Below are 18,054 nucleotides of genomic sequence, written 5' to 3'. Positions count from 1 at the left end.
GAAACATCTGCACTCCTGTGTTCACGGCAGCATTATTCACAGTATACAAGACATGGAAATAACCTAAGGGTTAACCGGATGAACGGACAGAGATGTATCTATATACATAATGGAATACGATCCAGCCTTAAGGAAGAAGGAAATCCTTGGAGGATATCATTCTAAACAAAAGCAGCCAGACATTGAAAGACAACACTGCATGCTATCAGGTATAAGTAGAATCTAAAAAAGTCAAACTCAGAGAAACAGAGAGCAGAATGGTGGTTGCCAGGGGCTGGGAGGTGGGAGAAATGGGGAGATGTTAGTAAAGGGTACAAACCTTCAGTTATAAGATAAATAAACTTCTAGAGATATAGTACATAGCACAGTTAATTAAGGATGCCAATATTGTATAGGAGACTTGAAATTTGCTAAGAGACTAAATCTTAAAGTTTTCATCACACACCTAAAATGGCAACTATATGGGGGGACGGATATGTTAATTGGCTGGATTGTGGTGATCATTACACAAGGTATACTTATGCCAAAACACCATGTTCTAAACCCTAGATATCACAACTTTTAAAATGTGTCAATCAATTCAATAAACATGGAAACAATTAAAAGCCATATGAATAGCTCTTTTACTTTGGATACAGCCTACTCCCATGGCCACATTCAGCTACTAAAGGAAGCTGGGAAAAGTAATCTGCCTAGGTAGCCATGTGCCAACCCAAACTAAAGCAGACATGGGAGAGTCTCATACCGAACAGGAAGCAGGGAAAATCGGACACCACATGGCAGAGGCTTGTACCAAATAGGAAGTGGGGAAAATTGGATACCACAGTACAGCAGCAATTCTGTCACACATGGATAGGTATGGACAGAGAGACACACACCCCCCCCCCCCACACACACACCATGTCTCCATAGATGCCAGGAAAATGGGGGAATATATCAAGAAAAAGGAAGCCATGACTCCAGGCAAGAAGAGATCTAACATGGGAATAGGTTAGGGGAGAGGCCAGGATGATGTCTTTCCAGCAGGTCAAAGGATAACCTCCTCTGGTTTGGAGTAGGTAGAGGGGATTCCAATATGATTATAGGTATGTAGGTGATCTGAGAAGAGACAAACATATCTAGGGGAGTGTCCGACAAAAAACTAGAAATAAGTTCATGAAAAACAAAGCAAAATATAAACAGGTATTCATTAAAAGCAAAACAAAATATTGTGCAAGAAAGGAAAGCAGTCGTGGAACAATTATTTTGGCTTGATTAGAATACACATCAGTAGCAACACTGTACACAGATCTCACCAAAATGGTAAGTATATCAGAAGGATCTGTGGATGGAGAGTATGGTTGTACATGGTGAGACTGGGGAGAAAAACAGATGGGTGAAAGGCAACTAAATCCTCACCTTCCCAAGTGGCAAGTCCATAGATGACGCCTAATGCTAAAAACAATAATAGTAAACAGATCTTAAAATTAAGAAGTAACAGTGTAAGTATAGGGTTTATGTTGATAAATAAGAAAACAAATAGCTAAAAGAGCTGAAAGTGGTTGACTTTGAGGGTAGAAAGTAAGGTGAAAGACATTGAAAGACAAACAAGTGAGGTCTGGGAGCTGGAGTTTTTGGTAACAGACTTCCAGAGCTCCTTGGCATTTTAAATTATGTGTATAGGTAACTTTTATAACAAGAGAACTATATTTTTAAATAAAAACAAAATTTATATGATTAATAGGAACATAATCTCTAGGAAACAAGGTTATGGGTAATTTCAACTTTCTATAGCATAGTGTCTGGTATTTTCTAAATGTTTTACAATGAAAATATACTATTACAGTCACCAAAAAATAGTTTTAAAAAATGTAGAGAATTTTGTTCCTGGTCATGACAATGTAACTCATATTGGATTAATCATCCACTAAAAATAAGTATGGACAAATAAATAAGATGGAAAAAAATATATACAAAAGGCTGTTTGGAAGCACTGGAGCATCAGTGATGTAGGCAAGTCCCAGGGTCAGACTGAGAAGACAAATACTGAGGATCCACTTCATTGTAGCCTCCCTGAGATCATTTCCTAAGTACTTGCATAGGGGAACAGACTCCAAGCAGAACGCAAGTTCTACTGGGCTGAGAAGTCTGAGACTACCAAAGTGACTCAGACCTCAAGGAAAAAAATCAGCAAAACCAAACTCAAACCTAGGTAAAAGTTTCCCTAAGCACAACAAAAAAAAATCCCCTCTATTTTTTGCCTAACTCCTAAACTCTGCACACACAAGTAACACTCCAAGAAAATCAGCCTAAAGCAGCAACCACGAGGCTGAAGGACTGGGTGAAGGTGGACAGCTGGGCAGCTGGGAGGACTGGAGAGCAAGTCCCAGAGTGCGGTGAGCAGACATCACCAACCCTGAGTGAGGAACACTGGCTACTGCCTGGAAGAAGCTCAAAGTCAGGAATACAAACAAACAGGCCAAGCTAACTTCAGCAGCATCAAGGGAACCTGATGGCATTACTTAGTTTTAAGATGAAAACATAATCTTCTTTGAAGAAAGAGAACATTATCCAGAGGCTGTTATATATTCTAACCATAATGTCTGGCATCCAATCAAATACAGTAAAATTCAGGTAACAAAAATTCTAACCTATGCCCTGGTTTTGTACAGTCTACAAGCTATAAAAACCTTTTACCTTTTTAACTATAGAAAAAATTTAAAAAGAGAAAGAATGTGGATTAAATGGGCTCACAAAGTCTAGAAAATTTACAATCTGACAAGCTATAGAAAAAGTTCATTGATCTGTTATAAAGCATGGTTTATAAAAAAGAAATAGGAAAAAAGACTGAAACCACAAAAAAAGAGACAGCAGAAAGAGGACAGATCTATCTAACAACAGAAACAGATTAGAATACTTGGATTTGAGATTTATCAAGGTGGGACCTTAAAATAACTTTGATGAACAAATTCAAGAAAAGAGAGGAAGAGAAGGGCCAAATGGAAAATTTGGAAACCTGTAACCTGTAAAAAATAGGAAATGGATGTCCTAAAACCATAAAACACAGCCTCTGATACTAGGAACTCACTGGATGCATTTAGTGGTTAAAAAAAGCAGAAGGCAGGGTTGGTGAGATGCTAGCGGGGTCAGCAGAGAGAGAATGAAATGGAAGAATGCACAACAAGTAAGTAGAAGAGAGCACAAGAGGGACCTGTAACAAACTCAAAGGGTCTAATACACACAACTGGAGTCCAAAATCAGGAAGAGAACGGGTAGAAGCAACATGGGAGGACCAAAAGGACGTAATTTTCTCCTAACTGAGAGAGAAGACAGCAACCTCCAGTTTAAGAAGCTGAGGAAACCCAAAGGAAATTACCTTCAAAGATCCTGGTAACACTGTGGAAAGTCAGAGAAAATATTAGATCAGCTTCAAGAGAAACACATACTGCTTTCGAATAAACAAAAATGAGACATAACACTGACGTAATTAGATAGCAGAAGAAAATCTAACTATACCTTTAACATGCAAAAGATAAAATGAAATTAAGCAAAGACAAACCATCACACCCCCCATCTACCAGAATTTAATACACAGTGAAAATATTCCATAAAACTGCAACCGAAATAAAGGTCTTTTCAGACAAACCAAAGAGGATAGAGTTTCTTTATAAAGAAAGATCTGGAAGTTCCCGTCATGGCGCAGTGGTTAACGAATCCGACTAGGAACCATGAGGTTGTGGGTTCGGTCCCTGCCCTTGCTGAGTGGGTTAACGATCCGGCGTTGCCGTGAGCTGTGGTGTAGGTTGCAGACGCGGCTCGGATCCCGCGTTGCTGTGGCTCTGGTGTAGGCTGGTGGCTACAGCTCTGATTCGACCCCTAGCCTGGGAACCTCCATATGCCGTGGGAGCAGCCCAAGAAATGGCAAAAAGACAAAAAAAAAAAAAGAAAGATCTGCGCTACAGGAAATACTAGAGGAAATTCTTTAGACTAGAAGAAAAATGTAACAAATGGAAGTGTATAACTTTGGGAAGAAATAATGAGTACTGTAAAGAATAAAATATGGATTAAATGTAAAAAATATTATAATAATGGCATTAATAATGATGATGATAATGATGTCTTAAGAGCTATATAAGATATGAAAATAAAACACAGAACAGGAGTACAAAGGGTTAAAGGGGAATAAATGGAATGGTGTTGTTAAAAGGACTATGCATGGTTTGAGAAGGGATGTAAATACTAAATTAAGGTTGCTTTAAGCATTATGGTAGAATTAAGGAAGGATGCAAATTGTAAGCTTTAGGACCGTAACAAAAGGGTAAATGAAAAATGTATAATTAAAAACAAACAAAAGAAAAGAATGGAATGCTTGATTAACCCAAAAGGAGGAATGAAAAGAATGAAAGGAATAAAAGAATAAAGAGACAAAAAACAGATGCAACAAACAAAAGAACATACAGCAAGACTGAACACAGGCTACAAAGTAATCTAAATCAGTAACTGCATTATACGTAAATAAATGAAATACTCTGAAAAAAGATAAAAATTGTCTTTGGACTGGATTTGAGATAAAAGTCACATTCAAAAATAAGGAGTCAGAGCAAATGAAAGAAAAGGCTACAGAAAAAGATATACTAAGGAAACATTAACTGAAAGAATCCTTGCTGGTATAGCTAGCTATGGAATATAAGATAAAGCAGCCTTTAAAGGAAATAATGTTACTAGAGATAAACATGGACAGGTCATAACAATAAAAAGGTCAGTGTAACAGGAAGATGCATAAAATGATCAATGCACCAATCTAAAGAATTTAAGGCAATAATCTAAACTGCTATGCACTAAAAAACTTAGCTTCGAAATATAAATATAAGGAGTTCCCAGAGCGGTTCAACAGTAACAAACCCGGCTAATATCCATGAGGACACAGGTTTGATCCCTGGTCCCACTCACTGGGTTAAGGATCCAGCATTGCTGTAAACTGTGGTGTAGGTTGCAGACACGGCATGCATCTGGCATAGGAGCTGCAGCCCTGATTCAACCCCTAGCCAGGGAACTTCCATTTGCCAAGGGTGTGGCCCTAAAAAAACAAAACAAAACAAAACAAAAACAGAAACAAAAATATAAATATCAAAAATTGATAGACTTGAAAGGAGAAAATGAAAAACGTACAAACTTACTTGGAGATTTTAACACTCTTCTCTCAGTAGCTGATATAACAAGCAGATAAGTAATAAAACACACAGGAAACTTGAACATTATGATTAAACAACTCAACAGAGAATAAACATACATAGAGTAACTGTGAAATACACATTCCTTTCAAATGCATAAGAAACATTTACCAAAACAGACCATAAGGTGGGCAAGAATGCACGTATCAAAAATTTCAAAAGACTGAAACCATGTACACCATGATATTTTGAAACCACAATACAATTAGGCTCTAAAGCAGTAACAGAAAGGAAGCTAGAAAACCCCAAAATATTAGAAATTAAATGTCAAATACATTAGGGAGGTCCCTTAAAAACTAAAAATAGAGTTGACATAGGATCCAGCAATTGCACTCCTGGACCTATATCCAGAGAAAATCATGATTTGAAAAGATACATGAATCCCAATGTTCACAGCAGCATTGTTCATAACAGCCAAGACATGGCATGGAAACAACCTAAAGGCCCACCAACAGAGGAATGGATTAAGAAGTGGTACCTAAATCCAATGGAATACTACTCAGCCATAAAAAAACAAATAATACCATCTGCAGCAACATGGGTGGACCTGGAGATTATCATACCAACTGAAGTAAGCTAGACAAAGACAACATACGATATCACTTATATGTGGAACCTAATAAAAAATTATACAAAAGAACAGAAACTTAAAAAAAAAAAAACAACCTATATCCTGCACCTACAACCCCCTCCTCACTTGACGTAATCCTAAAGAGCACAATAAAAGCAGTGTGGTTTCTTGAGGCGGCGCTCTTGGTCCCTGAGACCTTCAGTCCCCCGGTTCCCACCTTCACTTAAGGAAAGAAAAAAAAAAAAAAACAAATTCAAAGATTTTAAAATTAAATTTAGGGTTACAAAGCGGAAACTGTGGAAGGGGAGAGGGATAAATTAGGAGTTTGGAATTGACATATATACACCATTATATATAAAGCAGATGACTAACAAGGACCTATGATACTGCACAGGGAGGTCTACTCAATGTTCCATAATAATCTGTGTTGGGGGGAGAATGGATAGATGTGTATACATAACTGATCCACTCTTCTGTAAACATGACACTAACACAACATTGTACGTCAACTATATCCTCAATTAAATGGAAAAAAAAAAAAAAAACAAGAGAGAGGGAGGACAGGAATGAGCATGAACATACAGAAAAGTGAAATAATAATATACACATTCATGTCTTGACACAATTTCCAAAAGAGGAAAAACAATATTTATCCCCCTCTTCATTTGAAGAAGCTGTTAAATCTTAAAACACCTGTTTCACAGCAATACTCGACTTTCTGTGTGGTCATAATACTGAGATCCACGACACTCGTGGAGCACAAATGTCTTTCTCTTGCCTAGAAGTCAGCTCCCAGTCCTAGGAAAATGGCTGTTGTCTCAACCACAGTGTCTTCAGCACATTTAATTCCCGAGTTCATGTTAAGTACACACCACTCACCTAAATGCTCTGCTCCTACACCTTTCCTCATGGGAAACACCATTCTGACTGCTCTACTTTCCTCCTCCTCCCTCCCCCATATATGTTTATTCTCCCTTTATTTGTAGATACCACCCAGGTTATGTCACAGCAAAACTCAAGACTACCATTTGAGAAAACTCCCCTGAAAATGCAATCATTCTCCATCTAAATAGAAAACTACCATACCAAAAAGACAATCTATTACAAATAATTCATTTAAAATAAGCATATAGTTTTTTTTGTTTTATTTTGCTTTGCTTTTTAGGGCCACATCCACGGCACATGGAGGTCCCCAGGCTAGGGGTCAAATCAGAGCCACACCTGCCGGCCTACACCAGAGCCACAGCAACACGGGATCCGAGCCACGTCTGCGACCTACACCACAGCTCATGGCAACACCAGATCCTTAACCCACCAAGCTAGGCCAGGGATTGAACCCACAACCTCATGGTTCCTAGTTGGATTCATTTCCACTGCGCCATGACTGGAACTCCAGTTTTTTTTATATTACTAATAGTATAGAAAAATATCTAGTTTCTGCTCACCACTGCTATTCGTTGTGTTTTCCAATAGTTCTGTCTGAAGTTGTAGTTCAGCTTCTCCAAGTACCTTTAGAACAGAATCTGTAGGGCTTTTTCCCCAGACTTTTCTTGGAGATCCACTAGAATCTAATTTAATAACCTCTCCCACTGTGTGTTCTAGAAGAAAAAGACATAAAAACATTTCTCAATGATAGCACATAATAACAATATTATAAGCCAGATTTAAAGTCGTCTATCCAATTGAGTGCTTCCCAGGAAAAAAAAAAGGTATATCACAAAGTGCACGCAATGACATAACAATAATGATAGTGCTTAAAAAAAGACTTTTAGGGAATGAATAACAAATGACAGAACAAAAGCAAATAATACTCCTAATAAAAATATATCTAAAGATGTCTTTGAAAATACTTAGGAATTAGAGTTCCCATTGTGGCTCAGCAGGTTAAGAACTCGACAGTATCCATGAGGATGTGGGTTTGATCCTTGACCAAAGAGGTCAAGCTAGTTACAAATGACTGAACTGTGTCCCTGAACGAAGGTCAAGAACATTTACAGGAACACAAAAGTATACAGCACCCATCAAGGTAACATCACTGTTTAGCCTTCTAACAAAAATGGCTAAATATGCACAGCTGCTGAATAGAGAATTCAACCTATTTAATAAAGAGGGGTGTGGATCAACAATGAAGCATTAACAACTCAAAAATAACAGGGATGATATAATTTGGGGACAAGAACGTTTATAATTGTCCTTACAACTAAATTCTATGCATTCAACAAACTACAGATAAGATTAATGATATTAGGGACAAGGAAAACATCAAAAAGATCCATACTGAACTTCTAGAAAGGAGACAGAAAAAGCTGAAAAATTAATTTCGGCAAAAAAATTTCCAAATGTGATGAAAACCATACACTCACAAATCCAAGGAGGTCAATGAAACTCAAGCAAAAGAAACATGAAGAAAATGACATCAAGGAACATCATAATAAAATTCACTAAAACCAAGGTGGAGGTGGGGGACCTAAAAAGCAAGCAGAGGAAATAAGACACATTACACACAGAGAAATAAAAATGAGAATGACAGAAAACTCTCATCAGAAGAAGTAAAAACTAGAAGACAATGGAGCAATATCATTAAGGTACCAAAAGAAGAAAATGGCAATTTAGAATTCTATACCCAGAAAAAATAGCTTTGCAAAAGAAAGGCAAAACTGATGCTTTTACAGATATAAAAAAGCTGAAAGAATTCATTACCAGTAGTACTATATTACAAGAAATGTTAAAGGCAGTCCTTCAGGAAGAATAAAAATGATATTAAATGGAAATCTGATTTACCAAAAGAATACAGACCACTAGAAATAGTAATGATGTGTAGATACAGAAGGTTTTTTCTATTATTATTCAAGACTCTATGAAAGATAGATGGCCATGATGTATTGTGAGGAAAGCATAAGCTTAAAAAAGCAAAAACAACACAAAACTTGGAGAGAACAAATTTAAGTATTCTGTTGTAAGGTCTATGAAATGCTTTAAGTCACCTGAAAACAGATGTGATAAGTTAAAGATGCATTCTATAAACTCTAAAAAGGAAACACTAAAATACCAGAACAATGAGCTAGAATTATAAGCCAGTAACAGGTACTCAAAGCAAAATGGTACATTTAACTGAAACCATATTAACAATCGTATTTAACATAAATGATCTAAATAAATCAAGCTAAAGGCAATAAGCGTGGATGAAACAGGCAACCCAGCAACTTGCTGCCTACACCCTATTCTAAATATAAAGACATAATTAGATTAAAAGAAGGAAAGATAAAGATGTGCTAGATTAACACTGAGCAAAAAAAGAAGTGACTGTACCAGTGTCAAATAAATGAAATTTAAACAAATTAAAAGGAATAAACTATCAATAATCATAACACAGATAAACCTCAAAAAGCATCCTGCTGCTGAATTAAACAGACACAAAAGACTACAAACTCTTAAAGTTTTTTTAATGAGAAATTTAACTGAAGATAGAAACACTTCAAAAAAGTTGCTTCTGAGAGGCCAGGAGCAGGGAATGACTGGGAAGAGGCAGGAAGCTTTTTGGGGTGATGGTAATGTTCCACGTCTTAACAGGGTTTGGGTTGTGGAGGTGCAGGACTCTGTTAAACTCAGCAAATGCACATTTATGTATGCATTTCACTATATGTCAACTTAACATTAAAGAACAAACTTCTAAACACATACTGAACTTTGTTTAATGATAGGTATGCTGCAAAGTACGGAACTATACCAATGTCTGCAAGATACTTTGAACCACACTGATAAATTAGCTAGACTGATGGACGGATAGAAGGATGGACACATGTGTGGCCAGGAAAGCACAGTAAAGTGGTGATGGCAGGATCCAGATGGAGGGTTTTGATATTCACTGTAAAATTATTTCAGTTTTTCCATGTTTGAAATTTTCCAAATGAAATGTTGTATAATCACACAACAGACTACTACACAACTAAAAAAAGAATAAAGGAATTTTTCTTTATGGTGGTAGAAAAAGTTTACAAAAAACACTTATAAGAAAAACAAATCACAGCTGACCCTTGACAATGCAGGGGTTGGGGCACCGACCCTCCATGAAGCTGAGAATCCAAGTACAGCTCTTTGTGCCTCATAAAAAGAGCAGGACTTGAGAAATGACTCACCCACAGGCAGGAAGCCAAGGCAACCTGGACTCAAACCAGAAAGAAGTTCTTTTTTCTTTACTGGCCGTGGCGAGTGGCAGCTTGATGTGGGATCTCAGTTCCCAGACCAGGGATTGAACCTGGGCCACAGCAGTGAAAGTGCTGAATCCTAACCACTAGACCATCAGGGAACTAAAACCCTTTTGATGCCACGTATCATGATCTCTAAATGAACACACACTTTTCCCCATACTTAAAGATCTCTAAAACAAAAATACAGGTACTAGTTTTATTTTTAAAAAATCCACATATAAGTACCCACACAGTTGAAGGGTGCACTGTAATAATAGGTGATATGGAGTAATCTCTAATAAATAACGTAAAATCAATGTGTGTCTGTACTCATATACACACACACATACACAAATGACCTCTATAAGGATAAACAATAAACTAACATCAGTGGGTACCTGGTAACAGAGAGGCAAATGGAGTGGATGCTGAGGCAGAAGAACTTCAAACACACAGTTTACACTGTGGGATGTTTGCATCACGCAAGTATTTTCCCACTTAGGAAATTAAACATGATTTTTGAGCCCATGAGACAAAGTATTATTTGCATAAGAGCGTTCTCAGTCTCATGCTAACTATCCATATAGAACTGCAGTTACTAAGGCAATAAACTACCTGGCAGGTCCTCCTAAATGTGTCTGAGACAAGCCTAGATGGTCATTTGAGAGTACACAGTTCTTGTGGTTTTGGTTTGCATATGACCTTTCCTTCCACTTTTTAAGAAAATACGGCAGGGTTTTCTCATCTTCTATAAACATCTGCATCTCCCTGCCCTAGCTCTGTCCCATGGGCGGTAGTTTATTCCCTCAAAGGTGCCCTCAATTATCTCCAGCTCCCACAGCAGATCTCACAATGTTGGCTGTGTCTGTCCTCCTATCTATCTATGTAATAACCACTTTCTGTGTCTAACACGTGCTTTACGACACGGAACACACGGTGTGCCCACAAGTCAGATGACCTCATTTTACAAGCCTGTTTCATCACAGTGAACACAGGCAAAGACAGCTCAACAGATGAAGGATAAAATTACAGCATGTGATTAGTTCTTTAAAACTAGTAAATAATATTGTGTGACTTGAAAAATAACAGAAGAGAGCTACTTTTAACAGCAAAGTGAAGAAAGGGTTTGTGGCAGCGGGGGGAGGGTGTGGACGATAATCCAAGTCAAAGACCAACAGCTAATCCCCCAGCTAGGGGGCTGGAGCAGCAGGTGAAGGTGGGGGGAGAGGACCAGGTTGCATGCACACAACACTGTGAACAAGAGGGCTCCAGAAGGGGGAAAGGTCAACAACAGGGACAGAAGAGGCAAACAGTAAGCATCCAGCACAGGATGTGAGAAGGAGGAGAGGGAGGCAGAGGAAGGTGCAGGACTGTGCAAAGTGAGCAGAAGAGGCAGAAAGGAGGACAGAGTGAGCAGAGTGAGCAGGCTGACCCCGGGGGCCTGGCTGGAGGGGGCCTGGACATCCCTGCTCGGGGCAGGGGAGGTCGGTTAGGTTCAAAGTGAGCAACAGGCTCCCTCTTCATTCTTCAGTCTCTGCTCCGCAAGGCTCCATCTCTTCCCCTCACAGCTCAGTCCTATACAGCCCTTCACCCTACACCCTCTCCTCCAGAAACACAACATAGCTGTCATCAAGGTCACAATGTTTCTTCCTCACAAATCCCATGCAGATATTGTAGCCTCAGCTTGTCATCTCTCTTCCTTTTAAAGCCACCAGTCTCGGAGTCCCCGTCATGGCGCACAGTGGTCAACGAATCCGACTAGGAACCATGAGGTTGTGGGTTCGATCCCTGACCTTGCTCAGTGGGTTAAGGATCCGGCGTTGCCGCGAGCTGTGATGTAGGTCACAGACGCGGCTCGGATCCCGCATTGCTGTGGCTCTGGCATAGGCCCGCGTCTACAGCTCTGATTCCACCCCTAGCCTGGGAACCTCCATATGCCGCAGGGGCGGCCCAAGAAAAGGCAAAAAAAAATAATAATAATAAATAAAAAATATATATAAATAAATAAATAAATAAATAAATAAATAAATAAATAAATAAAATAAAGCCACCAGTCTCAACTTTCCTAACTCTGATTCTTCCTCATATGCTTTTCAAAGTTCTTCTGACAAACCCTCAGAGTCCCTGTTAAGCCCTTAAAAGTCTGCCCTGACCACCTCTTCAATATATCCTCTTCTCTCTGCTACCTCTCAGCACCAGAGCTAAGGTCTCCAACAATGGAGTTCTCAGCTGTGGCTCAGGAGGGGCCCAGGCGGAGCTCAGCAGACTCCCCGAGTTCAGGAGATAAAGCTAGGATCCTTGGGAGACCAGGCAAGAGAGAGAGAGAAGTCCAGAGATTCCAGAGGGTAGCCCTCAGTATCCAGCAGAGTAGTGAAGGGAGCAAACATGTGAAAAAACCACCTGGAGTTCCCATCGTGGCGCAGTGGTTAACGAATCCGACTAGGAACCATGAGGTTGCGGGTTCGGTCCCTGGCCTTGCTCAGTGGGTTAAGGATCCGGTGTTGCTGTGAGCTGTGGTGTAGGTTGCAGATTCGGCTTGGATCCCGCGTTGCTGTGGCTCTGGCGTAGGCCGGTGGCTACAGCTCCAATTGGACCCCTAGCCTGGGAACCTCCATATGCCGTGGGAGCGGCCCAAAGAAATAGCAAAAAGACAAAAAATCCACCTAAGGAGGAAGAGAACAACCCAAAGGACTACAAGGAACACAGGACAGGAGATACTGCCTGTTTTCCAACACACTGCAAAGTGTCTTAATTTGCAGTGCCCTGGGCACTCAGAAGGGTCCTGTCTCTTCAGTAGGGAAGAATTCTCACTTGACTATACACAGCCCTGATTTTACCTAATAACTCTTAAAAACAAGGCATAAATGAATCAAACTGAGTCCAACTAAACTGCAGTCCAGAACAAATCTCCAGAAAATTACAGAAACACCAAAAAGCCTAGCACCCATGAATGTACAATGCACAATAGCTAGCACCTATCATGAAGAACAGACTTGTGGTTGCAAAGGGGGAGGGAGGGAGTAGGATGGATTGGGAATCTGGGGTTAATAGATGCAAACTATTGCCTTTGGAATGGATAAGCAATGAGATCCTGCTGTATAGCATTGGGAACTATATCTAGTCACTTGTGATAGAGCATGATGGAATATAATGTGAGAAAAAGAACATATATATGTACGTGTGATTGGGTCCGTTTGCTCTATAGTAGAAAATTGACGGAACACTATAAATCAAGTGTAATTGGAAAAAAAAATTTACCAATCATGCAAAGAAGCAGAAGAATATAATCCATAATGAGGAGAAAAATCAATCAATCAGAATAGATTCAGAACTGAGACAAACATTAGTATTTGCAGATAAGCTAACTAAATAAATTGTTTATGACTTTATTCCATATGATCAAAAAGTTAAGAAGGGTCATGATAGATATTTTTAAAACCCTAACTGAACTTCTAGAAATGAAAACTACAATATCTGAGGTGAAAAATAAATCGGATGAGACTAATAGGTTAGGCAATGAAGAAAAAAAAAGGTGAATTTGAACTTATCCAGAGTGAAATGCATAGGAAAAAAGAGAAACCTCAAAAATGAAAAGCATATTGGTTAGCTATGGGACAACTTAATATACATGAAACTGCAGTTCCCAATATTGAGGAGGAAGGAGGCATAGAGAAATAACTGAAGAAATATTGGCAAAGGAATTTCCGATGTGATGAAAATGTTAAACCCACAGATCCAAGATGCTCGGTCAACCTCAAAGAAAAGAAACATGAAGAAAGCTACAATAAGGCACTTCACAGTCAAATTGCTCAAAGCAGTGATAAAGACACACCATCTCAGGAGCCGACAGAGAACACCATCATGTGATGCTGAGAGGAGCAAAGATAAGCGTCAGAGTTCTTGTCAGAAACAACCCAAGTGAGAGGACATTGTAGCAGCATCTTTAAAGCACTGAAGGAGTTCCTGTCGTGGCTCAGTGGTTAACGAACCCGACTAGTATCCATAAGGACGTGGGTTCGATCCCTGGCCTCGCGTAGTGGGTTAAGGATCCAGCATTGCCGTGAGCTGTGGTGTAGGCCACAGACGCAGCTTGGATCTAGCGTTGCCGTGGCTGTGGCGAAGGCCTACAGCTACAGCTCCGATTCGACCCCTAGCCTGGGAACTTCCACATGCCACAGGTGCGGCCCTAAAAAGACAAAAGATTTAAAAAAAAAGAAGAAGAAAAAGAAACAATAAAGCACTGAAAGAGAGAACTGCCAACCTAGTACTCCATACCCAGAGAAGATGGCTTTTACAGATTAAGGTATAAGCATTAAAAATTACACCTTACTAAATTACATAATTAAACTTATATTAATTAAAAAATGAGGTACAGAATCAAGTAAAAATACTTCTCAGTATACAGAAGTTGAGAGACTATCACCGGCATTGCAACGTGAGTCAAACGATGATACCACATGGATACACAAATCTAAACAAAGAAACTAAGAACCCCAGAAATAGAAAGTACATGGATGAATACAAAAGAGGCCCTTCTCTGCAGCAGCTGAAGCCCCTTCAAGGACAAGCGGAGTCCTAAGCTCTGGGCAGAGAGAGCAGGCACACATCACCCATGTCCACTGACTCGGCTCTAAGAACAGATCACAGCGCACAAGCAGTGACCTGAGGGTGTGAACAGATGGCAGCTGGACTGGTGAAGAAGACAGATCCACAGCACCCCCAGTGGTGGGACATCAAGAACCCACAGCAGGTAAAGCTGACATGGAGACATGGTACCCAGGAGGTGGGGCAATCCCACTCTACTTCCCCTGCTCCTGGCCTCCCAGCTCCAAGCAGGCAGCAGACTGTGGAAACTAGAGAGAAAATACCACGGAGACAGTGCAGACAGAGGAATTCAAGAAAGCAACCCTCTGCAGGTGTCTGCTATCACCTGGGCTCACCACCTGTGCACACATGGACTTGACCCTGTCCTGCACATCAAAGACTGAAAACTGAGCTAGCCAACCGACGACTACTCAGCTCCCAGACAGTCACCACGGTACAGGCCGGCACAGCAAAATGTACCCATAGGCTCTGGAAAATGAGCTGGTACTGAAACTATGGGCCACGGAAGGCAGATGCAAACTCATGGTCTGACTCTAACAAAGTCTATGGCAGAAACATTAATATTCTCCTAAGACTTAAAGAAGACACAGAGTCTCATCAGGGAATACTCAAAATGTCTAGGATGTAAGTCAAAGTTACTCGGCCCAAGATGCACCAGGGAAATCTAGAGTCTTGGGAGGCAGCTACTGGCAGCCAACAGAAATACAGCACAGATGTGAGAATGATCTAACAAGGATTTTAAAAGGTTGTTATAAAAATCCCCCAGGAAGCAATCACGAGCACTCTTGACAGCAATGGAATACGAGAAAATCAGAGAGAAGAACGAAGATATAAAAGCCATTAGATGAAATTAAAATTTCAGTGTCCCTAACCAAGACTGTACTGCAAACACAGCTGCACTGATGCACCTGCAGTGTCCGCTGTCTGCGCTGCAATGACAGCTGGGGAAGCAGACGTGACCTACAGGGCGCTCGAAGCCTGAGCTCTTGCCTGGCAGCACAAGGCACTACAGCTGTCCCTGCTGTGAACACCTCCCCTCTGGCCCCTCGCCTCCCGAGCTTTCAGCTGCCCTCCTGCCCTCATCGGCTCAGATTCTGCCCTTCACCTGGAAGCTGAGCAGCATCCCCAGGGTCCAGGCTCTCCCGGGGTCCAGCTGCTATCTACCAGGCTCAACCCACTGCTCCTGCCAAAAACCACCTCCTGGGTTCCCCTGAGACCCTGTGATGCCCTGGTTGGTGTCCCTGCAACAGCTGTGGTTGTCGCCTGGGAGAGGCTCTCTCAGCCTTGATACTGCTCCACTGCTCAGAATGGGGGGCATATGGGACTCAGGACAGAACTGCTTGCTATGGAGTCTGGAACTTCCCACCAATGCAGGAAAAATTCTACTAAAACAGCCCATCAGAAAAATCACCTAAGACTGTGCTTAGGTGACGGCCAGACGGCCTTAAGAGGGTGAGCCAGGGAGAGGAGGTGTTTTTGCAGTTCCCTGCTATGGCCCCAGGCCTGGACAAGGCGGGGAATGGGAGGTGCTGAGGAATCCGCCGAGCAAACGGACCACTAAGCAATACCCTCTCAACACCTGAGCTGTGACCCATGGGACCACCCTTGTTCTCTCCAAGGATTATTCCCAGTGACAGATGACTCTGACGGACAAATGGCTAAAGTAACAACATAAACATCTGTCTGGGTCCCATGCTCACACTGCAGACTGCTGCAATGAAAAGCCCTGCCATCTGAGAGCCGAAGCCTCTTCTCCACGTTCCACTTGTTACAGGCATTCTTTCAGCCCTCAGCCCCCAAAGGTGCCTCCGTCACTGTCCAGTCCACACGGTCACCCATGTGCTGGATTGGACAGGACATTAGCACTCTCATACGCACTTTCAGTGGCAGAGAAGGACGTGTCCAGTGTCAGCTCATCCACGGGAATCACCAGCTGGCCTCCTGCCTCCCATTTCTTGCGATCTGATGAAACCGGTTTTTCTTTCTCCTGCTCTTTGGCATCTTCAAGTATATTTATTGCACCTGTTTCAGAGGGACTCTGCTTTCCTTTCTCATCTTCTTGAGCTTTAAGATTCTGATTTAACCTACGTAGTATTTCTCGCTTACTCTGAAACAGTTAAAATGTTATACTTTAATATGTATACAATTAAGTAAAATGACGGAAAAATTGAAAATTGTACCTACTGAAATAGAATTGTTAGTCTTTTGCATTTCTTCCGAGGTTTCCTGGGCATCAGTTAAACTTCTGTCCTTTAAACAGAGATAGTCACACAGTAAGATATCATGGTTTAAAATAACTTTTAAAATAAGTCTACTTAACACTTTTTGATATTTTTACTTCTTGTTTTTCATTAACACTTAATGCTCCTTGTGAATCTTTTATTCCTGTAAAATGTTAACATAGCTTCCTTCATTATCGACAAGGAGAAATTGTTAAATATTATCATCTAATAGACTTAATATACCAGAAGGGCCAATTCTCAATTATTGGTCATATCTTCGGATTACTTGATCATGTATTTATATTCTCATTTTCTTTGGCACCTGATTTTTGGTAACTTTTAATTCATGGTAGAAATTTTAAAAATTAATTCATATATTCAGTTATAGCTAGGGAAGTTTGGATGGATGAATAATTCAAGATAGGCCATGTTATCTTTTTTTGTGTGTGTCTTTTGTCTTTTTAGGGCTGTACCCACAGCATATGGAGGTCCAGTCAGAGCTGTAGCCGTCGGCCTACGCCACCACAGCAACACAGGATCTGAGCCACGTCTGCAACCTACACCATAGCTCACAGTAACGCTGGATCCTTTAACCAACTGAGCAAGGCCAGGGATCAAACCCGAGTCCTCATGGATACTGGTTGGGTTTGTTAACCACTGAGCCATGATGGGAAGTCCTAGGCCATGTTATTTTGAAGTTGTTTTTACGTTTCAGGTACATATATACTTATTAAGCTGGAAAACTTATACTACACATAATTGAGAATCGGCTTTTCTCCCTAAGTGAAGAGTAACAATAGTTTAAGTCCTTTGTACTAGTGAAAATATACAATTTGGTTTTTGTTTAGTATAATCAGAGTAATCTAGACCACCTAGAATTTTTAAATGTATGAAAAGAAGATATTAGTAGTTATGAAACTATGAAAGCAAAGGTACATAAAAGACCCAGGGTAAGGAAAAGCAGTGAAAGTTTTAAGTAAGCAATATTTATTAAGAAGACACAAGAAGAAAAACCATTTAGTATGGATTACCTCAAATTTTATTAAATAGTGGTCAGTTTTACAGTAACATGTAAATGAGACAAAGAGCAGTTTACCCAGTAAAGTGGCAGGAATTAGCAGTCGCTACAACCAGAGGTGAGCAGCTACTTGAGATGTGAGACAGGGGACCCGGAAGGGGCCCCAGAGTGGCATCTGAGATTGGATGAACAACATAGCACATGGAGTCATTATCAGAAGGAAGAGACTAAACCCACTGAA

General features: G+C 40.5%; 1 protein-coding gene and 1 non-coding gene across 9 annotated transcripts in view; both read right to left on the bottom strand.

The window, feature by feature from the left end:
• Window positions 1-18,054, bottom strand: part of NEK1 (NIMA related kinase 1) — a 181,923-nt gene that overhangs the window by 40,970 nt on the left and 122,899 nt on the right. For all 8 annotated transcript variants that reach the window (XM_047759749.1, XM_047759748.1, XM_047759751.1 and 5 more), the window contains 3 exons: window positions 16,758-16,823; window positions 16,452-16,680; window positions 7,227-7,379 (listed from right to left, as the gene is read on the bottom strand). In XM_047759749.1, coding sequence (XP_047615705.1) covers window positions 7,227-7,379; window positions 16,452-16,680; window positions 16,758-16,823 — 448 coding nt within the window. The remainder of the gene's footprint in view (window positions 1-7,226; window positions 7,380-16,451; window positions 16,681-16,757; window positions 16,824-18,054) is intronic.
• On the bottom strand, window positions 10,016-10,087 carry TRNAE-UUC (transfer RNA glutamic acid (anticodon UUC)). Its single transcript has one exon. It is a non-coding gene; the product is annotated as a tRNA-Glu (tRNA).

The sequence above is a fragment of the Phacochoerus africanus genome, chromosome 15 (genome assembly GCF_016906955.1).
Source record: "Phacochoerus africanus isolate WHEZ1 chromosome 15, ROS_Pafr_v1, whole genome shotgun sequence".
NCBI classification, from domain to species: domain Eukaryota; kingdom Metazoa; phylum Chordata; class Mammalia; order Artiodactyla; family Suidae; genus Phacochoerus; species Phacochoerus africanus.
This window is presented reverse-complemented; position numbering and strand designations above follow the sequence as displayed.